Below are 23709 nucleotides of genomic sequence, written 5' to 3' on the forward strand. Positions count from 1 at the left end.
TAAATGGTGCTCTCACAGAAACATCAGTGCAGTTCTCTGTTTCTGTAATCTCTGAGCAGAGTCACATGGGATCTGAATGTCTTGTGTAGAGATGTGGCTTGAAACATACTGGAAGGGTTTTCGTTGGTTCCAAAGACCAGCGAAGGTTGGAAGAAACTTTATAGAATGGTTTCTAGGGCTCATCTTGTCATTTGCATCGGTGCTTTTACTTTTAAAATCTGTTAAATCTTGCTTTAAACTACTCTTCTTGGAGCATTTCAGCTCTAGGGACCCCAATCTGCAGCAACTTCCAAGCACATGAAAAATTGCTGGCCTCTCTTGGAGCTACCTTTTTCAACATCACTGTGAGTCTGTGATTATCCTCAATTGCTTCCTAATCCAGCTCCAAATGAGATTCAGAGCATTCATATGTTGGTGGGCATTGATTTTGGTAGTGGAGCAGCTTGATACAAAACAAAAAAAATCAGACACAGAGACTTAATCATTAATTATCTGAAAGCTTTCATCAGATGTAGGGATTGTCATATCCATTTCAAACCTGCTGCACGTTATTTCAACAAAGTGGTTGCAGGGGAGTTGCTTATGGCTCTGTTAGCTGGGGCTTCCTTTTATTAAAGTGCTGAGAAAAAGAGAGCTATTATCTTTGAGAGATGCTGCTCTCATTTTAATTGTAACTTGGTAAGCTATTTGGCTAGAATGGACTCTGAGTCTTTTCTCAATGAATATTTCTAACTCAGGCCAGGTCCCTGAGGACACAAGAATTTCCTGAAAAAAAAAATTAACCATTACTTACTAGAAAAAGGAAAACTCTGTAGGTAAGAACCCATGGGGTAATGTTTTCAAAGCTAAATCTTATCTTTTCTACCCATTCCCTGTTCCCAGGGATGAGAGTAGGGGTTGGGGTGGGGAGGAAAGAAAACCATTAGGCAGTCCTTTTTTCTTTTTCTTCTTTTAATTTTGTTCAGCATTAAAGGAGGGAACTTCATAAACATTGATTGTCATTTACAGAAAACATTCAGAAATCATGTGTGCATTATCCGGGAATGCTAACAGTATTGAACTAATAATTTACAGGACATAAAATAAGGACAAAAACCTATTACATTCTAAAGTAATATAAAACTCTTTTTTAATTGTTAGGGAGTGCTGTTTTATTCTAGTATATTTATAATTAAAAAAACTCAATACTTACTTCCTAAATGACTCAGGCTGCAGTTTTACTCACATACACAGAAATTAGGGTTTATATATTAAACAAGGAGAGAGAGATCAGAAAATTGAAGATTTTAAAACTATATATGTCACTGGGTTTATTTGTGGTTTGCCTTTTTCCTCTACAGGCCAATAAGAATACATGGTAATAATGTAATTAAACTCCAGAAAAATCAGTGGTGACTATAAGAGACATTATTCTTTTAAAAAAGTAGAATTATTATGCTTTTTAGAGTGGATATTTTTATTTTACATACTTGTGGCAATGCAACTTTTATGCATTGCCAACAGTGGTGTGCATGCTAATGAGATGCAAACTGTGCCCCTCCCATGCTGCCCCCCAGGCGCAGTAGGTTAGTGGGCACAGCCAAGCCCCAGGCAGCCCACGGTTTCACGGGACTTAGAGTCGCTCTTCACTTTACAAGTGTAGGCTGGAGCTAAGGTAAAAACATTAAATCTCTGAACGTTGGAAGTATATGAAAATCATTTCTCTCGATCCTAAAAGCAAGGAAGCATTGTTAGGGATTTCAAAAATATTGGAATGTCTCATTTAAATCTAAATATCTTTTTATCATTATAAATCGATCATCATAAAATACTAGCCTTTTAAAGTCATATTTGGGATGCAGGAAAAGCATCAGTTTCAACAACTTGCTCCTGCCTGTGTTGCTATAGCTCATGACACCTTGGATTTTCCTCCCTCTCAGTCTCTCCCCAACCCTCCCCCAGGTTCTTTACAACATTTATTTGGTGAAGGTCAGTTATGGCTTCAGCAAATGAGTGGTCTGACCTCAGGTTATTAATAAGAAATAAATGTGTACAAAAATATCTTGTTCATCAGAAAGTGGAGTTTGTTTTCCTTAAGCTATTCCATGCAGAAAGGATTTGGACAAAGCCATTTGCTACAAGGAAAGATGACTTAACTCAGGCAACTTTTTTTTTTTAATTTTCCTTTTTCATATGGTCTAGTTATAGATGGAGTTTGCAGGTCTTAGGCCAATCTTCAATACAAATTCTTTGGAGCAGATTTAATTGACAGCCCTGTCCCTTTCTCAGTCATATTACAAAAAGAAGCATACACTTAACACCAATGACCCGTCAAGATGCTTAAACTGTTACAACCAGTTTCCATTAAAAAACTGAGAAGTACATAACACGCAGAAAGGAAGCAAGTACATATTTGCTCTTTGTTGATTTTCCCCCTCTAAAAAAATTGTTACAAAGTCTTATGCTTAAACAGAGACATAGAAAAATCAGTGTACTCACTGTCTCCAGTTATTTACAGCAAAAATTACAGAGACAGCATACATTGTATTAGACCTTCCACAAGCATATATTAAAAGTAATTACATTTGAAAAAATATTTTTATTTTTCCTCTACATTTCTACAATACATACTCAGTTTTCTGTGGGTGTAATTTTTCTTTCTTGTGTGTGTGTTAATCAGATGAAGCAGACGGTACTGTGCTTGGATGTGGGATTTGTAGCTTTCCAGACATACCTAATGTGTTTCTACGCATGGTTGTGACAGAGGCACGCAAATGCTTGCCACCAACTACTGCCAGAAGAGTATAGTTGAATACAAGGATCATGCTGCCCAGCTGGGGTGCAGATGCCCTGTGCTGCCCTGAACAGGGCTCATTCAATTCCGGTAACCCTTGTGCTTTATTTTTGGCCATGAGAACAATCACTGAGCTGCTTTCTCTGATCCACTGGAGGCCATGCTTACAGTCACGCAGGAGGCAAAGATTACTATGGCCCATTCACATTGGAGGAATTTCAGCAGCTTAGGAAAAAAGTGCACAAACAGACAACCCCCATCTGCTGCATAGGAATCCATGGTCTGCACTTCCAAACAATGGAGGACTACATGATCACGACTATAGAATAAATTCTTCACATATGACTAAGGGAAAATAAAAACTTGTCACAGATATTGAAGTCACACAGTTAAAGAAACACTTTGAGACCCAAAAGAATAAAAGTCATGCATTTGCCTTTCAGAAAAAAAGTGGCAAGAAATCTAGCCCCCTGGCTCTATGAAGAAGGGAGTTGGGGCAAGACAAGTTGGAGTGTCTTTTATAAGCCATCACTAAATTGAATTGTTTTCATTTTTAGAATGTTCGCTATTTTTTAAACTGACCTCCTGTTATATCCTCTAGTTGTGACAATCAAATACCAAAACAAAATTGAGTATCAGAAGGGGAAGATCTCTATCCCCTCCTTCCAAAACTAGTATCATTCTAATATTGTCCAGGGTTGAATCTGGCCAGACTTGCTGCAGTTGAGCTGGCCCCAGATGCGATTTTGCTTTAAACCAGAGGCTGCAAGCTGACGATCTATGGGCCCTCTTCTGCTCAGTGATGTATTTGTTTGGTCTGCACTAAGCTCTGAATCAACTGCCATCATGTATAATTTCAGAGATTTTATAAAATTCAGAAGCTCCAGCAGCATTCAGCTTCAGGTAAATCGCGGATGTCCCTTTTTCCACAGGGCATTTCCTGGCCAGCTTGTCACTGGGCTGCTTCACCCATTTGCATTAAGCCCCCTGGCCCTTTTAGGCTTTCGAATTTTCAACCCCTGCTTTAAATGGTAAACTACCCTCTACCCTGTACCCTCTGGTCCTGAGACCTAAAAATGAATAGAGTGTTAGCTTTTTTTGGAAAGACCCCCTATAGTTTCCCACAGGCCTTTACTCTAGCTGCTGCTTATACTGACAGTTGGAAACAGAACATCAAATAGCACTTCGTCTAAAGCAGATGGTAGGCTTTCCTCTCTTCTTTATGCAGGGGACTTTGTGCAGAGTTTCACTACAGATGCACACTTTTAAGGTTATTGCTGTTCTATTGAACGGTGCTTCTGTCAGGGCACAGACGTCCATGGCCTGAATTGACTGCCAATTGTAGCAGCTTCCTTGGAAATAAAAGTTTATAGAAAAAAAAAAGAGTCAGGAAGAAATTATTTCTTCTAATTTCCAATAGAAGTAGAATTTTTCCTTGCTTCTATAATGAACAGAAACAAAGAACATAGAACAACACTGCCATTATTTGCATCTGATTGTTGTTTTTGAAAAAAGCTGGTAAGTTTTAGGTTGTCCTTGGGACCCAAGAATTGTTTTTGCCTTCAAGCCTGGTATACATTGCATTGTAGAGAGTGAGCATGAGTTGATCTTCATGGTTTTCTACAAACAGTTTAGCTTGACTGCTGTGAGGTTATGCTTTGAACAAGGCAGCTATGATAGGAAATGTACTGACACCTCCCTGGCACCTCTTGTTAGTATGCAGAGTTTATTATGATTTAAGACCTCTTAGAATCTACCAAAGAAATCTAATCACTCAGGAGATTGTTACATTCTCTGATTTTACCTACTCGGAGGTATTTTAGTCCAGAGCCCTGAACACAGTGCTAAAACAAGGGAAATTCAGAAAGGGTATGTTTGTGGAGAATGTCTCCACCTTCAGCTTTCAGTCTTTGGGGGATAAAAGAGCCACTGAAGGCAGGGCGCGGTGGCTCAGGCCTGTAATCCTAGCACTTTGGGAGGCCAAGGCGGGTGGATCACTTGAGGTCAGGAGTTCAAGACCAGCCTGGCCAACATGGTGAAACCCCATCTCTACCTAAAATACAAAAATTAGCCGGGTGTGGGGGCATGTGCCTGTAATCCCAGCTACTCGGGAGGCTGAAGCAGGAGAATTGCTTGAACCCAGGAGGCAGAGATTGCAGTGAGCCGAGATCTCATGCCACTGCACTGCAGCCTGAGCAACATGTTGAACAAGATCTGTCTCAAAACAAAAGGAGCCACAGAAAAAGGGGCACAGAAATTAGTTGAGTCATGGACAGTATGGGTATATACGGGTGTCAAACCAGATTTGGAATCCTTTCCTGTCCTAGTTTCCCTCCAAAATTTCCCTTTCTTTTTATGGACCACAAATACACTGAAGTTTGAATTCACCCAGTTTCACCTCCCTTGTCCATTTTATCTAATGCCAGTCAGATTTCTGTATTTTCCTTGTTCAGGATTTGTATAGAAAGTTTGGATTTGCAGGGAGATAAAAATTCCTCTGAATGGGACAGCTAGATTATTTGGCTCTTAGCAGAGTTTAGAAAATGAGACCAAGTTGTCCTTACGTCGGTGCAACTTTTCAGCAAGTCCAAATAATTCAATCTAGTTTATCACATGAAGTAACTGCTTGTTGGTCTGAAAGCCTTGTCAGAGAGGTGCTCTCAGCAACATATTTAGTTTATACCATTCACATTTTGCTGTCATTTTCCTGTTTTTAATTTTTTCCTCCTTCTTGATGTATTTTTTTTTTTTAATGAAACATCCCTGAGTGGATACAGTGCAACATCTGCATCAAGCAGTGATTGTCATTTATGAAGCACGAAGTGAGAAGCCCAGATTGTGGATTTTTTCTTCCAGTGTACACTTGATCATGATTGTTGTGAACATTTGTTAGTCCTCGTGGGGAAGGAACCAAGTTCTGGGATTGTAGGTACAAAATACCTTGACATGCAGTCATAGGACATCTTCGAAGGGCAGCTTTTTAAGGCTTTTTACCATTGAAAACATGACTGGATTCTCTTTAAAGGGAAGGTTGGGCAACTGTAACCCAAACTAGAAATCTCTTCTCTCAACTAAGTGGGATGAGTACATCCTGGTTGCCATTGTTTTGTTCTGGTTCAGATGCTAGCTCTGTTTCCTTCCTCCCAGCTTCAAAAGGTCCATGCCGTCCCAATGAAATGCTTACACTAGTGGAAACAACACAAATTCAAAAGCAGTACCTCCCAAGGTAAATGTGGGGAACAATCTTTTTCCTATATCACCCATGGGAAAAGGGAGGAAAAAATTCTGAGCCACTTCATCAATTGAGCCAATTTAAATCCTCTAAGGTAAATTGGAGGAAATAAATAACTCCCTCTGCAACTGAGCAGGAATTACAGGCTGACAATGGAAAACGCTAGGCCAACAGAACAATGAAAACAAAGTTTGACATAAGTTCAAAGCTCAAAGGGAAACACCAAGCAGACACATGAAGCATCGCCTATCACAAGCCAATCATAAAACATACATTGCATTTGGAAATGGCTTGGTTTAATTGAGTGCCTTCCATTACCCTGTTTTCCTAGCAATCAGTAGAGTAATCTTTCCATTAGAAAGAAATATGACTCTGGGAATTAATTCTTTATACAAAGAGCTAGCAGGAGTGACATTTACACCAAAAAGAATTGAGTCCCTGTAGCAGCATAATAAGCAGTCTACAGCTGTCTTCTTAGAACCAAAGGTAATTTGGTTCAATGTAGTTAAATTAATTGAATATAACAGTAGTTGAGAAACAGATTCATTATTTTAAAGCCTTTTTGTTTTTCCCCATTGGTTTAGAATTCATCAATCATGAGGTGAGAAAATGTTCTGTTTTCTAAAAGGAAAAGACGACACTACTGTTTTGATCATCAATCAAGAGTTCTGTGGTATCTTGGAGATGGTGCTCAACCATGAACTTCAGGAGAGCATAAGAGATTAAAAAAAAAAAACAAAGTTTCCACTGATGGAAACTTTACAAAGCAGGGGTTTGTGTGTGTGTGTGTGTGTGTGTGTGTGTGTGTGTGTGTATGTGTGTGCATGTGTTTAATATGGAGAAAAGGGCAGTTCTTTAGGAGTTGGTGGCTGGGATATGCTTACAGGAGACCATCATTGTCATTGTCCTATAAACAAACTTTTCTCCTAGCTTGTTTTTTTTTTAAGTTTTATTTTGTATCAGAAAATAACAAAGGTATAGGCCTCCAGGACACAGGCAGAACAAATTTCTTGGAATATATGCTTTTCTTAATTAATTTCATTGGTGAGCAGGTGGAGAAGTGAGAATTTGTACAAGGAAGTCTAAAATCTCTGATCCTAATGTCACACTTGTATTCTTTATTTCTAAAAGTTGCTAAAAAAATAATTCTAGGGTAAATGGATGATATAATTGTAAACTTCACAGGAATTAGTTTTGGCTTTGGGTTACATGAGTTCCCTAGAATAACACAGATCTTTTATTTTCTCATCTGTCAAGTTTTTGCTACATTTTTATATTATAGCATTTTATAATATGCCTACCCCTTTATTGCCACTTTTCCTAACAAATATATTAAAGAGAAGGAATATAAGGAATTACTTCTTTACTCTGGGTCTTCTCTTTCTACCTTTTCTTGCCAAAACATGGTGAGAGAAAATGTTTACATGAAATGGTATTGTTGCCCTGGGTTCTGATTTATTCTTTTAACTTTTCTAGAAAAAAATTGCTGGTAGTCATAATCCACAGATTGTATTTTTCAGTTGAAGACACAATAAGCACTGAAATCAAGCTTCTTTCACAACTGGAAATCCAAAAGAAAGAAAGTGTTTTTATGTGTTCTGGTGAAAAATAGAAAATACCTACTGTTTGGTCAAAAAAGTCTTGGACCTTGCAATGTTATCTGTGGCCTAATTCTTGAAACAGGAAAATGGCTTCAAATAATGTCTCCTTCCCAATATGTACCATCTTGACAAGGCTTTGATGTCACTGACAGAAACAGAGTTTGTATATAGAGGCCACACATTATGTTTATTCCTTTGTAGACTTAATTCTGAGTTGGTACCGTCCTGCCATTGACTATAGATGAAAACTCTGGCTGGGAAAACAAAATCCTGATTGTCTAACATAAAGATAACATATAACACAGAAGGTAAATCATAGAAGAGAGCCTGACTGAACCTCCATTGCTAGTAGGTATGGTATTTAAGCCACAGTGCATGTGCATGTATAAGTAATAGTCATATATAATATTCTCACATATTATATACTTATTACATACATGCACAGTACTTTCCAAGACAGCTACAAATTTACACATGCATCAACTACCTAAAAACATGGAAATAGGTAAGCCTACTAAGTGGAATTTTCTTAAATTATATTTGAACAATCAACAGGAAAAGTAATCATGTAAAGTACCGCTCTTTTCTTGTATATATCTACAATAAAATTCTATAAACAGTTGTCTCCCAAAACGTACCCGAATAAAATTAAAAAAAGGATAACACCCAGTGTCCTATATTTGTATATTTATGGTCATTTCAAAAACAAACAAACAAATAAAAGAGCCCCACTCAGGTGCATATTTACATTCTTCAAACTGTAGCGGTGAAAAATAATTCTATTAAGTGCAGGACATTCCTAATGTTGCAGTAGTGACATTTTTCTTAAGTCTTCATGAACACATTGCTTTTGTCTTAATGGTGATGCATTCCATGACTATGAGACAGTTCTCTTGTCCCCTTCATTTGCAGCCGGTGGCACAGTCAGGATTAAAGAGCTCCTTGTATAACGGAGGAAACAGTGTATTCACTATCTCTGGATGAGATTGCTTAAATACCTGCAGCTTCTCCCCGTGCAAGTTGCAAACTGCCGTGATGGTTGGTATCTTGGCTATTAACTGCAGAACGGAAAGACAGAGAGGGAGATAGAGAGGGAAGCTCATTAGTGCTCTGTCTGTGGAAGCAGTGTCCTTTCTGGCCCCAGATGAAGGTAAACGGCTTTGGAAAAAGATGTTCAAAAAGAAAGAAGGCGCACTTCCAGCTTTTCTCTTACAACAAAACAAAATAAAACATACCCACCCCCACCCCCGCCCCGCCGGACACCATCTCCTAAAGGAAAAATAAAGAGAAAGAAAGCAAGCAGGACCAAGATTCCTGATTCATTGCTCTTAAATAAGTATATATGAGAGGTTTTCTAGTTTAAGAGTTACAAGTGGGTGCTCTGTAGGTGGGCTACCTGAGTTCCAAAAGAGCTTAGCAATGGTGTAGCTGTGACTTTGTCGATGTCTCAGTTTTCTCATTCATAAAATGGGCTTACTAATAGTACCTACTTCATTGGGTTGTTGTGTGGACTGAGGGAGGTAATTCCTACAAAACTGTTAAGAACTTTTGTAGTTCTTAACACAACACTGGAGATGTGAAGTGTAATTGTTAGTGAACATTATTATTACCCATAATTTCCCATAGATTTTTGTGACATGAATATTAGATTTTTAGCTTTGGAAGGTGAAAATATTTAGGGATATACAACCAAACTGTATGAGGTGTAATCTATAATGATCTGGACTGCTTGGCTATCAAGCTCACTAACCCACTTTTATAGTGGCTCTCTAATCCGTTTCCACTGTAATGCATAATATGAAACACATAGAGAATTTGGGAGGTCACTGGCACTTAGCTTCCTTAGGAAGGTGTTCTAAAAATGAGTGGAAGGATATCCACTTACAATTGTTAGGTTTTGATATATGTATCATGTAAGATGTAATTTTTTGAGTTAAGATACCCAGAAGACAGTGTTTTATAATAATTTAAATGCCGTATGGGTCTTAAGAGATGAACAATTCAGCTTTTAACATACTTATAGTTTAGGAACACTTCGGATCCATCATTTTTGTGTCAAAATTAGCTTAAACATAAGTCACTGTGATTAAATTATTGTGAGAGATATGTTCTTGTATAGAGGAACACTCTTATAAAAGATAAGCATGATAGTTCATATAGCTGACTAAAGACACACTTGAAAGTGATGAAAAATACAGTTAAACAAAACCTATCTCATCACCGGTTAGGCTCATCATGTTCCCTACCCTGTTCAATAACAAGAATCCATTTCAGCCTTTGAAATAAAAGAGGAAATAGATAATTAGTTGCCTTGTGGTTTTTCAAAATCAGGAACTTCCACTCTTTCATTAATTTTCCTTTTAACAACTAATGACTATATAACCATACTACAAGCAATTTAAAAATAGCATCAGGATTACAGCTGTTGGCACATTCAGTAAAGGGATCTAGAACATGTAAAGAAGTTTAGAGTTCAGACTTTCCAATCTTAACCATCTCCACTGCTATTTAAAGACAGAGATAGAAATGAAAAATGCGGAATCTTTGTCGATAGAATGGATGCTAAATTTTAGACTGAGAATCAAAACTTTACCTCCAACATTATTAATTTTTTTTTCGTTCTTGATACACCACAAGGAATTGTGTGCCTAGTATGTAGCAGGCACTTGGCTAAACACCAGAATGCACAAAACATTATGAGTCTTGTTTGTAGTCTACTTGATGAGACTGATGAAATAAGTTTACCACACAGTCAAAAGCAGACTGAAAAACTGTGGTGAGTGCCAAAGAAGAATAGCGGGAGGAAAAGTGGGAGGTAAGAAGATGCCCTGACTTGTGGCAGGCCTGGGATGGCTGCCCTGAGAAAGTGATATTGAAGCTGAGCTCTGATGGAAGAGTGAGAGAATTAGGTGCTGGGGCAGAGGGTACATAACATGCCCTAGGATCATGTGCAAAGATGCTGTAGTGCTTTGCACTCTGGAAGAACCAAAGGCAGTTCAGGGTCGCTGGAGCAGTGGGTGAGGTAATGCCAGAGAGGTGTGCATGGCCAGATTATGTAAGCCCTCATAGTTCACGTTATGTTCTCTGAGAGGGTTTTAAGCAAAAAAGAAAGATGATTCAGAGTCCCATTCTGAAAGACTCACTTTGGGTCCAGGGTGGAAAACTGTGTCTTTTCTATATTTTCATAGGTACAGAGTGTTCAAGTGTCCACTTAACTGGAGTCGCTTGGGAAATTATTCAAACTCTCTTAACCAGCTGGCTCACACAGAAGGAGACTACAACAATTTAGGAACAGTTCTTGCACATTGTAATTCTCCCTGAAATAGCTGTTGAATGCAGAGTGGCTTTGAACGCTTTCTACAATCATCTGCAGTTGAATTGATGATGTGCAGAGCTCTTGAAACTTCCAGATGCAACTCTATAATTATTGTCAATCTTGTCAACAAGAGTGGCTGGGGTGCTTCTTAAAAATGCAGACTACTGGGACCTACTCCTGGAGGATTCAGTTTCAGTGAGTTTGGGTGAAGCTCAGACTCCATGTTTGAAACAAACATTCCCTGCAGACACTGATGCAGTGGGTTCATGGCATCAACTTTGGAAAACACTGCTTCAGAGGTTCAAATTTCATAAATTTACAACTGGTTTTCAAAATTGAAAAGTTGAGCCAGGCACAGTGGCTCAGATCTGTAATCCCAACTACTCTAGAAGCTAAGGCAAGAGGATCGCTTAAAGCCAGGCGTTCGAGACCAGCCTGGCCAACATAGCAAGACTTTGTCTCTTAAAATTTTTTTTTAAAAAGTAAATTATACATTGAATTTGAAACAGTCCTGTGAACTAAGTGTAGAATTAGCTGCTTTTCAGGAGGTAGACATGGAAGTTCTCACATCTAGAGAGGGAAGGTTCCATGTGCTTAGAGCTATTAGTTTGGTGGGGGTCAAGTAATGAAATTCCTGAGTTCCCTGTGACACACAAATACTACAGAGGGAGGATTAGTCTGTTGATAAAGAACATGGGATTTGGAGTCAGGCTGCCTGGGTTTGAATCCTATTTCTGTCCTTTATAGCTATGTGATCTTGGACAAGCCACTTAACCTCTCAGCTTTTTAAAAAAATATTTTTATTATACTTTAAGTTTTAGGGCACATGTGCACAATGTGCAGGTTTGTTACATATGTATCCATGTGCCATGTTGGTGTGCTGCACCCAGTAACTCATCATTTTACATTAGGTATATCTCCAAATGCTATCCCTCCCCCCTCCCCCCACCCCAGAACAGGCCCCAGTGAACACATGGACACAGGAAGGGGAACAACCTCTCAGCATTTTATCTGTCAGATGGCGATTATAACAGTCCCTGCCTCAGAGGGAGGTTGTGAGCATTAAGTGAGGCAACAAAAATTTTTTTACAGTGATGCCTGACACACGTGGTGATCTGTGTGGTAGCTGTCATGCTTCCACTCCCACAGTCTGAGATATCTCTCTTCCTTTCAGGAGAGAAAGAGTCAAGGCCATGCTTTTCAGTCGAAGGACATGGAGGGCAGGAAGCCAGCTTAGCTCTCAACCAAGCTCCAAAAGTGGAGTCATTAACCAAAAGTTAACGCATGGCAAAGTCAGCCATTGACATTTATTGAAATGAAAAAGCAAAATCATATTGATTTTTCATTTTCTTATAGCAATTCAAGTAAGTTGCTTATTTTACTAACTGTGACTCACAATGTAGAGTCCTGTGTACAACAGTTCTTAAAGCATTTTTCTGCTCCTTTGGTGACAGGGTGGTGTGGGACATGAAATGTATAAGAGGATGACTGAAACCCTTTTATAGTTGCTCATTTGCCCTGGAAATATTTAATTACGTGCCTGGTTTTGGAATGTTAATATGGACTCTTCCTCTTTTCCTGGGAAAATAACTGGGATTTAAGAGTCTGGTTCAGGACCCAGTTCTGCCTTCTTTTATGCGATTTGGATCTAGTTCCTGTTGCTCATCTGTAGAATGGGCCGGATGGTGAGAATTGCTTTCTGTTAAAGAGCACTCAGACCGCTTCAGCAAACAGCACAGAGAAGGCAAAGAGCTCTCCCAGCACCCATGCTCTTGGAATAGGCTGACTGCAAGACACCCAACTGGCTGTGGAAACAGAAGTGCCGACAGGGGCATCCATCACTCTGGAGGCATGGTGGGCCAGGAGGCCATGTGGAGGCGGCAGCAGCACTTGTCAGAGCCCAGAAGGGCCTGGTGTAGAGAGCAGCAGGCAATCACTTACTGCTCATTAATATTATGTACTGCAGCCAGGGGACCCCCATTTCAAAGGGAGCTCAGAGCAGCCTCCACAGCAGTTAATAGCTCAACAACTTTTTAAACAGCTGGGGAAGTGATCCAGAAGCACTTGGAGATGGAGGGGGTAGTCAATTTTAAATCATCGTGAAATTCCTTCATGTTTAAATAATCCCCATAGCAGAAGTAGACAGAGGGTCTATCAAAAGGCATTTTCACACTCATCTCTTTCTTATGACAAGCATTTCTTATGAGAAGGGAGCTTTAGCTTATACCTACAGGGGTCTACAAGAAGAAAAAGCAGCTGTTTGAGAAGAGATAATAATCCTATGCTTCTCTCCAGAGGGCGGTTTTATGAGAAAATTCACAATTTTATAACTGGTACATTTGATGTTAGAAAAATGGAACATGCAGAGGGTAAAACTAGTGATCTTGCTCATGTGGGCTTCCAGGCCATCAAGATGCCCTCCAACCTAAAGCAGGAAGACAGCAATGGTTTGATCAAATTGGAAGAAGCTTCAGGAGCATGAGTGAAAACAGGGCACACAATGTGAAGCTGAACACATCAATTTCACATGTCCATTTGATTTTCTTTTCTGTTTTTCTTTTTTTTTTTGTTTTTGGTTTTTGTTGAGTCAAACCTAGTTGGATTCGAATTATAACATTAAACTTGAGATATCTTTCTGGGTCATAAGCCCTGCCCCCACCATCCTGACCCCATCCTTAGCATCCGTGTGGCAGTGCCTGTACTTTCTACCCTGGGCATGGCTGACCGAAATGGAAGTGGACACTTGACTCAGCTGGGGCTGGAATAGGAAACCAGACTGAGAGTCAGCAAGTTGCTTTTTAACTGTAGCAGAAACTACCTGTAACCTGAGGAGTGAAGAGCTAGCCGTATTTCATCACGTGCACCAGGGAAGCACAGAAAGCTGGTACTCAGAGAGGGAGAAGAATGAAGTAGATACCTACAGGGACATAAGTGTGTAAGATGAAGAATTCGGAAGGCTTCCCAATTCGTAGTTCCAGTACTTTCCTGATTGATGGCTGCATTTTTAACCTTGAGTTCTATGAGATATTGCTTCATTATTTGTTTTATTTTTATTTTTTATACTTTTGCTTAACCTAGTTGGAGTTGGTTCCTCTTACTTGTAACCAGAGTATTTATTTATTTATTTATTTAGAGACAGAGTCTCACTCTATTGACAGGCTGAAATGCAGTGGTGTGATTTCGGCTCACTGCAACTTCCACCTCCCGGGTTCAAGCAATTCTCCTGCCTCAGCTTCCCAAGTAGCTGGGACTACAGATGCGCACCACCACGCCAAGTTAATTTTTTTGTATTTTTGGTAGAGATGGGATTTCACCATGTTGGCCAGTATGGTCTTGATCTGACCTCATGATCTGATCCGCCTGCCTCGGCCTCCCAATGTGCTGGGATTACAGGCCAAAGAGTCTTAATGAACACATCAACTTGCAATTTGATGAATGAGGAGCAATATCAAAACCTTTCTTCTCATTTACAGACCATTAATCTGATGGACAACCCTTGGAATTTCTGGATATTGTACCTATAGTATATGCCAGCAAACCATAAACAGTTAAAATACATTGAAATAATCTAGCTTCTCAGTGGAGTTCCTCAAGGAAACCTGCCATGTGTTATTCACAATTGTCTCCTTGCACCTGGCACGTAGTACCTATTCATAATAAATGCAGGTTCAAGCAGAAAACTATCCCAGGAGAGAGCTGTGTTTCTTCAGTCTAGATTTGAAATTTAAAAACTTGGGGGATCTGTTGAACTGTTTTCTATAATTTTGCCTATTCTTGCATTAGTTTAAAGTATATTTACTGTTGGGAGGAAGCCTGAGGGAGGCTTTGGGGATGCCAGTTTTACCTCAGCAGTGGTCACACGGGTATGCTAACTTTGTGGTAATTCACTGAAGTATGCACTTACGACTTGGTAACTTTTCCCTATGTATGTTATACTTTTAAAAATTATTGACATTCTAAAGTATGAAACAAAGTCCTGACCAAATAGAAATGAGAATGGGGAGACTAAGACCATGAGTCACATCATCTGGATAGGGGCTCCTCAAGTGCTGATTGGCCAGACTGTGCTGTTCAAGATGAAAGTGAACCCAAATCTCTAGTCCCACCTGCTAGGAATTCTAATGTAACACCCAGTTTTTTTTGTTTTGTTTTTTTTGTTTGTTTGTTTTTTGTTTTGTTTTGTTTTGTTTTGTTTTTTGAGACGGAGTCTTGTTCTGTCTCCCAGGCTGGAGGGCAGTGGTGCAATCTCTGCTCACTGCCATCTCCGCTTCCTGGGTTCAAGCGATTCTCCTGCCTTAGCCTCTTGAGTAGCTGGGATTACAGGCACCTGCCACCATGCCGGGCTAATTTTTGTATTTTTGATAAAGGTGGGGTTTCACTGTGTTGGCCAAGCTTGTCTTGAACTGACCTTAGGTAATCCGCCCACCTCGGCCTCCCAAATGCTGGGATTACAGGCATGAGCCATGGTGCCTGGCCCATCCCATTATTAATCATAGTGAAGTCTATTTTGATTTCAATGAGAAAGCAATAAAAATAACCATAAATGACCTTTTGCAGTTTTCTTTGATCTCTCAATCAGTGTTCGGTCCATAGACTCCATCTACAAATCAACTGACTGTTTTTCCTAAATCTGAATGATAATGCACACTACCAATGTGACCAGAAATGATTTCTTTCAAGTACAATTTCAATTATTAACATGCACAATAGGGTTGTTCAAGCCTTCTATCTTTTAAGCTTTTTAAAATTTTTTTTTAGTAATTCATTATTGTTATAATAGAAAGACAAGCTTCTCTCTCATGTTGATGATACAGTTTTGTTATCTTTATGCTAGAAACAAACATAGGAATTAAGAAGTTAGTGAATCTGTTGGCATGTACCATTCCCGGCCCAACTTACTGCAATTCTCCCTGGGAAGGTGCAGAGGTCTGAGCTGGGAAGGTGCAGAGGTCTGAGCTGGAAAGAGACATTTTCTGGGCCTCTCAAACATTTAGGAGTAGCTGCCTTACATTAAGAGTTCAGGTGCTGGAGTTGGCTTAACTGGGTTCAAATTCTGGCTCTCCCACTTAGAAGCTGCTTAACGTTAGGCAAGATATGTAATCACTTGAAGTTTCAACTAATGAGAGTATAGTTTTGAGAATTAAATGTCAATCTATTTAGAATCTATCAGGACAGTGCCTGGCCCATAGTAAATGCTCAATCCTTTTCAACTTTCGCCATTCTTTTTATCAGTCATGTGATTCTGATCATGTATTTCTTTTCATTGTAGTCAGTGAGGCACTTGATTTTTTCCTCCACAGCATGTGAACTTGTATCTCATCTATGTTTATTTATCTTGCATATTTGACCTGCAGTAAATATTTATTGAGTGAACAAAAATGATAAAGATGAATTTTAGGAACACTTCCTACTTCGCCCTATTTCCACGTGAATGTTTCTTTTGCAATATGAAAGCTATGGCTATGATGTTGTATTAATATAGCACGTTATCATTATATCCTGCAAAGTGAAGGCTGCATACTCTAGATAGTGTCTCACCTGAAAGCTGAAGGTAATGCTCAGGTTCCTCACCTGGATGAGAAGATTTTGCTCAGACAGAATGATGGAAGCAAGAGAATGTGTCTGGAGTAGGCAGGGGAGGTGAATCTCCCTCTTGTCTGAACCACAGAGATTCTAGATCAGCCGTGTCCAATAAAAACATAATGTGGACTACAGATGTAACCTAAAACTTTGTAGCAGCCACATTACGCAAAGTTAAAAGAAAGAACAGGTGAAATTAATTTTATAATTTATAAAACTTGAAGTACCTAAAATATTATTATTTCAACATATAATCACAAAAAGAATGAATATTTTCCATTCTCTTTTAAATCCTAACTCTTTGAAATAAGTATATATAAGTCTAAAGGCTTAGGAAGGGGAATCTTGTGCTATAGATGCCCAAGGCAGTGCTGGCCACTGTATAGTAGGTCAGAAGTCAGGAAATGAAAGGAACGCCTCCCTTTCTCATCTTCCTGAGCCTTGTTGGAATGGGATGGGTGCGAGATGGGGAAAGGTGGACTTTTTACACTTGATCATCTGGAGTTAGATCAATCTCCTCTCTCTATGTCGTAGCCTGTATGGATTATGTCTTTTTGAGAAGTCTGGCTTCTTAGCGGTCTATGGGGGACCCGGAGAAATGCCTAGTGTTTACTCTGGGACTCAGCTGTGTGAGGGAGGATCTGTCTCCTCTGTGGCCCACGTGGCAATGACAGTGAATCAAGCAAACTATCTGAGGAGATGAATTTCAAAGTTCAAATTCAGCACAGGCTTCAGTCATTCTTCTAAGTCAGGATATTCTCTTTCCATGGCTACCCTTAGAATCCCATTGCATTTTCATCAACGTGACATAACCTTAGACTACACTAATTCCTTGTGGATGCTGGTGTGTGGTTAGGACATCTACATGGTTAGCGGGAGCTTAGGAAGAATAACGGGAAAAGAGAGAGCCCCGCAGGGGACAGGATATAACTTTCTGGCCAGCCAGAAATAGGAAGAAAGAGAGAGGGAGATTGTGAACTTCAGCAAAGTAACTATAGACTCCTCTACATCCTAGGAGAATTAGAAAGGATTTATCAGCATAGAGCTATGGGCCTAAAACCACCCAGAGGTGTGGTGTGGCCCATGATTCCTGGAAAGCTTGCATGTAAAGCACATGGTGAGGCACAAGCACTTGAACATGTTTTCAGAAGTGAATTGAAGGCATGGTACTCGCTGAATGTTAGTTGTGAGAAAATAAAAAGAAACATTCTCTCTAAGCCTGCATATGGTGAGCTGAGTGGGCTTTGCCTCTGAGGGATATCAGCAGTTCTCTATGCCTTCCTGTTGGATATATGTGTTGTTATAGAGTTAGCTATTTTCAAACTTCTCAATACAGCTTTGGGCAAGAACACACCTCCAGGAGTGTTGTATCTATTTTCAGGAGTGCTGGGAAAAATAAATATGCTATCTAACAATATTTCATGACTCTAATTAACCAGGAGGCACAAAAGGAGGGGCTAGACTGGGGAAGGCCAACATTAAGCAAGGCTCCAGCTACGGGCCTGACCTGCAGGCTGCATTTGGGAAAGGGCTGGATGCATGCATCTGAGGACAAGATGTGAGCAAGACACCACAGATCCAAGCTTTGGCCTTGGCCATGAGCACACTGCCACAGCCTGGCCCCAACTGGACCGGCCTTCCTTATCCTCTACCCTCTGCACCTCTGGTCAGCGCAACAAGAATGGCAGACTCAGTGCCTTTAATAGAGAAAGCCCTAGAATGGAAGAGCAACAGTCTTTACAGTTCAAACATTCGCTGCCCTATCTCTCACCCTCTCTTTAACCTCAGCAGTGGTCCTGCTGTTCTCAACTGAGTGGGGAAAGAGCATCACAGGTTCCTAATCCCCACAGCTGTCTTCACTGAGGAAGTAAACCTCCTAAAGTGAGTCATGGCAGCATCCAAAGCACAAGTCACGGAGCTCCTCCTGGAAGCCTGACGGGCACGCTGACCTCTGAACCCGGGCTTTGCACACACTATAGGCTTTGCAGCTTTGAGGCTGGAGTATCATCCTCAACTAAATGACCATAGTGCAATGAGTACTAATTTGGATCCATAAGACTTGGCAAAATCAGTCTTTTTCTTCACTTCTTATAACAAATAATAAAATATCAAAAAAGTCCTTAAAACAATCACACTGGACTGGACGTTGGAAGGCAACACAAGATGTCAGGAGGAACCTTTTGTTTTTCTCTTTAGGGAGTCAAAGAAGATAATACTAAAGAGACCTTAAAGACCATGCAGTCCAACCTACTCATTTCCCAGACAAGAAAAGTGAAGCCCAGAGAACAGATGGGCTGCCTCCTCTAGTCATATGGGGCTTAAAAATATATATGTATATTTATTTTATATATATATATGTATGTATTTTTTTCATGAGCTTTAGTGAAAGTGACCAGTGTTATCTCATTTCCTGGCTTCTCAAATCCAGGATCCAGCCAAATCTAACTATTATTTATAGCATGAATATACCTTATGCTTTCCTACCTCCATGCCATTGCCCCCATCACTTGGAATGCCATCCTGCACTTCTTCAACCTCCCAACTTCCATCTTTTGAAATAATTTTCATCTATCAGTGATTAGCTCAAATATGCCATCTCTTAGATAAAAATGTCTCTGCTGAAATATTTTTTTTTTCTGTCAACAACAACAGCTACAACACAGCAACAGCACTTACATATTACCTATTATGGACTGGGCAGCTTACTTACATTTTATCTCATTTAGTTAGCCATATATTGGTGTATCTTTAGTCACATGGTACAAATGAGGAAACGGAGGCACAGAGAGTTAAAGTCACATGTCCAGGGACACTCAACTAGCAAGTGGCTTTGATGGTTTATTATAAATATGCTATGTACCATAATTGTGCTGATAAGGAGAAGAAACTAGATTCTTTAATAGGGTTTTTTTCCCCCGATCAACCCTCTCCTCTCCCCAAACCAAAACACAGGTTAACAAATGGGGATTAAAATCTTTTAGTTAATATTAGGATACATAATCCCCAAATTTTCAAATCTTCTAAGATTAAAATTTGGCCCAAAGTAGAAGGCACTGCTACCTGAACTTTAATTTCAGGAAGTAGGCATGTAGAAAGTGTGTTGGAGATTGCTCTTGCAGAATGAAGTTCAGTGACTGTGTAGGAGCCTTGTACCTCTAACCTGATGTCTGTTAACACCTATTCAGGGTTGAACAGGTCAGCAGTAGAAATAATCTTTTGCACATGACACAGAAGGCAGAGGTACCCTCTACCTACCGGCGATTTCACCGGAGCCCCTGGACTTCAACACAACATTTCGGGTACATGTGCAATTTTTTAGAGACAGGTTTCACAACATTCACTGGAGTCCCGAAGGGGTCTATGAATAACAAATATTAATAATGGCCCTCACTGTTTTAGAGGTATTGTGGAAGGCAGAAGAGCTTCCATGACTACGATGGCATAAGGAGCCTTTCTGCAAAGATAAGAAGAATCTGTGGTGGGATGAAACAGTTTCTCTCGCATTTAAATAAAATATTCCTTTTGGGGAATTTGATGAGAGGGCATCCTAGACAGTGATGGCACATTTGTCCGGAGTGTTAAAGCAGTCAGGAGCTGATGAGGCTCACTCCGTATTCCCAATCCTCCAGCATTTGATAATGGACAAATGTGAGACTTAGACAAATGGAGCGATTTAATCTGAAGCCACAGAGATCAGAGCTGCGATAAATGAAAATTCAGTTCTCATTCAATTTCATGGTCAGTTCGCATTAGTTCAGATAACATCTTATTAAAATGATAACTGTTACAAGAAAGGGGCCACACAAAAACCCAACATCTGCATGTGGCCTATAGAAGCAATGCTTTGTCACCTGGTTCTAGCCAATTTTATCCAAGAAATAATCCTCTTCTAATGCTTTCTCAGTTTTGCAACATTACTTGTCTATAAGAAAAGAACTGAATTGTGCACTTTTCCAAGTAAAGATGGAGAAAGGGAAGTTAATCTGATGTACAGTTGACATAATTTTCTTTCTTGCCTTCAAACATCTTTCGTTCTTCAATTTCTGTCTTCTTCCTATCTCACATACCTCAAATCATAACCAGGACAGTGGGAGGTAGAAAGTGGTGCAAGCATAAACATTTTACCCTCCTAGGGGAGTAATAATCACCATTTCACAACGTGTTAGAATCTCATTTGAACCTCACAACACATCTGTACAGGAGAAGAAATTGTAATCTTCATTTTATAGATGATGAGACCACGGTTTTCATACAAGCGGACAATCCTCCCAAGCAAGGAGAATAGCAAGAATTTTCATCTAACTTTGTGTTTTTACAAGACTTTAATTTTAGGATGGTAAATATGGGGACAAAAGTCTTCAGGAGATCCCAAATGCAGACAACATCCCTCCACATTAATTAACAAGATGTATTTATGCATATACGCTACCAAGCAACTATGGAGACACATGCATATATTTACATTATTGTCTTTTCTGCCCAGTGAATCTGAAAGCATGTTGAAGTTCTGCTATTGACTGGGAGAATACAGGTGCAGAGAGTAGGTGATTTGTCCTTGACCACCTAATAAATGAAAAGTTACGTCAAAGAGAACTATTGCTCTATAATGTGGAAATGTTCTTGCTAGTGATGCGTTAATTTTAACAAAATGTTACCATAATGAAGCAGCATATTTAACTCATGGAGGTTTTTTATAGCAGTACTCTGTATGTGCAAAGTAAAATCTGATGGTGTCTCCAAATAGAGTCTTTACCATCCCCCTTTTTAAAACAAAGAACTTCAAGGGCAGAGTGGGAAGGTTTTAATGATAAAAATATAAAGAGTAGGATTCCTATGATCTTTAACCAAGAATAAGCTCAATTTCTTAATTTCTTACCCTGTAAAATATTCTAGTTCTTAAGAAATCAAAGATACTTTAAAATCTACTATAATTCTGACTGCCCAAAAATTTCACTTCTTGAGAAATCAAAGATACTTTAAGATATAAAACAATGCTGAATATCAATCATTGAGAATTACTTTTTCCTTTTGTGATTATTCTACTTTGGTAAACACTTTTTTTCAGTACTCTTATTAAAGATCATTCTTAATTAAGCTGAATCAAGAAATTGATGGCATGTTGCATGGATTTTGCTCCAGGGAAACTTCCCCATTTTGAAAGAACCTCAGGGCAAGTCTTGCACGAAGAGATCAGCATTGAAGGGAAATTTACAAGTCATCAGTCTAATCTTGCACTCTGAGTGGGAATGTCATTTATAACATACCTGAGAAGTGACTAGGTAGTATCTACCAGAACATGACCTATGACACAGAGCTCACTGCTTTATACAGTAGTCCACCCCCCTGTACAACAATTCTCATCATTTGATTGTTCTTTCTTATTTTGAATAAAAATCTGCCTACTTTTAACTTTGTCCCAGACCTGGCTCCTGAACTGGCACAAAGCCCCCTCTTTCTTCACATATGAATTTTGAAGACTTGTTTCCTTGTTTCGAGTGCTTTTTCTTCTGATGAAACACCCTTGGTTTCATTGATTTGTCCTCCTGAACCTTGGGTTCAGATCTGTCAATATCATCCCTCTATAAGAAAGCCCTTCTTGCAATCTATTACAATTCACTAGTCTCTCTTTTAAATTGCATACCTCAAAATTTATGCAGTCTTTGGTAACTTTCAGAAATTGTGGCTGCTGAGAAATTTCCCTTGATTTATAAGCAGGCCTTTTTGCTCACTGTGCTCTCTTTTGGTGGTGGCGGCTCTGTGATCTGCGGACCTACCTTTGCCAAGGTCTCATCATCCAGGTGATTCTTCTGAATCACATGTTGAAGTGCAAAATAAATTTTTTCCTGAAGCTTCTGGACCTTCCTTGGTTCTATAAGCCAGGCTCGGTCTGATGAAAGAAAGAGTGGATAAGTGGAGGGAACATCAACTTTGTTTTGCTTCACCCACATATATAAGTGCCAAGCTTCAGGCCCATTTCATATTACTTAGTTCTAAGTTGCTTCTGAAGACATGTCATTATTTACATCAAACATAAGTATTTCATAGGCAATACCGTGATGCCAGGAATGCGCAATATTATGACACAGGAAATCACTTTGGAGGAAAGGACACAATGGTTCAGATAATCTGCTGCTTTGTTTCTTATTGTCTGTGACAATTTACATCTCTCACTCTTTGCTTTGGACATATGCTTAGGTTTTCTTTCAAAGTAGAAGTTAGCGATTTGTGAAGAAGAATTATAGAAGTGAAGAAAATCACAGGAATATTTTTGGTGTTCAGGATCCCTTTTCCTTTTCTCAGCTTATTCTCTCATCAGATATAAAGCTGAAGCTATGTTAGAATTTATATAGCATAAACATAAATCAGTTTCAAAAATTCACTTCTGAGTTCTATTTTCCTATATTGAATTCTTAAATGGTGAATAGGATAATCCCTCCTTTCCTTCCTGCCTCTCTTCATCTGTCTCTCCCTCCCTCAGACCCTCTCTCCCTTCTTTTCTTCCTTCCCTCCTTTCTTCCTCTCTCTTTTTCTCCCTTCCTCCCTCCCTCCCACACTTCTTTCCTTCCCTCCATCCCCTCTCCTTCACTCTCTCCTTCCTTCCTAGAAGATTTATACACCACGGTGACAAAACTCAGCCCAGCATCAATGCGTTAGGTTGGACCTTTATGGAAGAGACACCCCAAATCTTCAAATGCCGAACAAATAGTCATGGAAAAGAACTTGAACATGATCTTCCTGAACACAGTTCAGGTCAGGTGAGAAACTCAATTCTGTAATCCTAGACAGGATGAAGACCAGTCTAGCCAACAGTTAAGCAAACCCTTACGTAAGTGAGTACAAAAGCTTTCAGTGACAATTGTCAATCAGAATACATTAAGTTCCCCTCCCTCTCCCTTCCCTAAGCTGTTTGAAGCTGAATAAACAGTGGCTCTTATGTCAGGACCCTAGAGAAAGAATAGGGGGCTGTCTGGCAAGAGATGGAGCCTACATAGGCTGGAAATCTTTTTGAATATGGCACTAAGCCAGGGTGGCAAATGAGGTATTTGGAGTTCGTGAAGCCTCTCAGTGTGAGTCTGCTAGCAGCACTGGAAGAGTCCCCACTAGGTAGAGTAAACCAAATTGCATGCTTCCAAACTTCTCAGAATTTAATGATGATAGCACTTTTTTTTTTTCTAGAAAAAGGCCAAACAGCTCAGCTGATTTCTAG

At 39.6% G+C, this 23709-nt stretch overlaps 1 protein-coding gene across 1 annotated transcript in view; it reads right to left on the minus strand.

Moving 5' to 3' along the window:
- Positions 1-963: 963 nt before the first annotated feature.
- The window catches only part of RORB (RAR related orphan receptor B), a 199458-nt gene continuing 176712 nt past the window's right edge, over positions 964-23709 (minus strand). Inside the window, exons 9-10 of the mRNA XM_003267416.4 lie at positions 22277-22389; positions 964-8664 (exon numbers count right to left, since the gene is read on the minus strand). Of these exons, the coding sequence (XP_003267464.1) occupies positions 8509-8664; positions 22277-22389 (269 nt within the window). The 3' untranslated portion in view covers positions 964-8508. The remainder of the gene's footprint in view (positions 8665-22276; positions 22390-23709) is intronic.

The sequence above is a fragment of the Nomascus leucogenys genome, chromosome 1a, assembly GCF_006542625.1.
Source record: "Nomascus leucogenys isolate Asia chromosome 1a, Asia_NLE_v1, whole genome shotgun sequence".
Taxonomy (NCBI): domain Eukaryota; kingdom Metazoa; phylum Chordata; class Mammalia; order Primates; family Hylobatidae; genus Nomascus; species Nomascus leucogenys.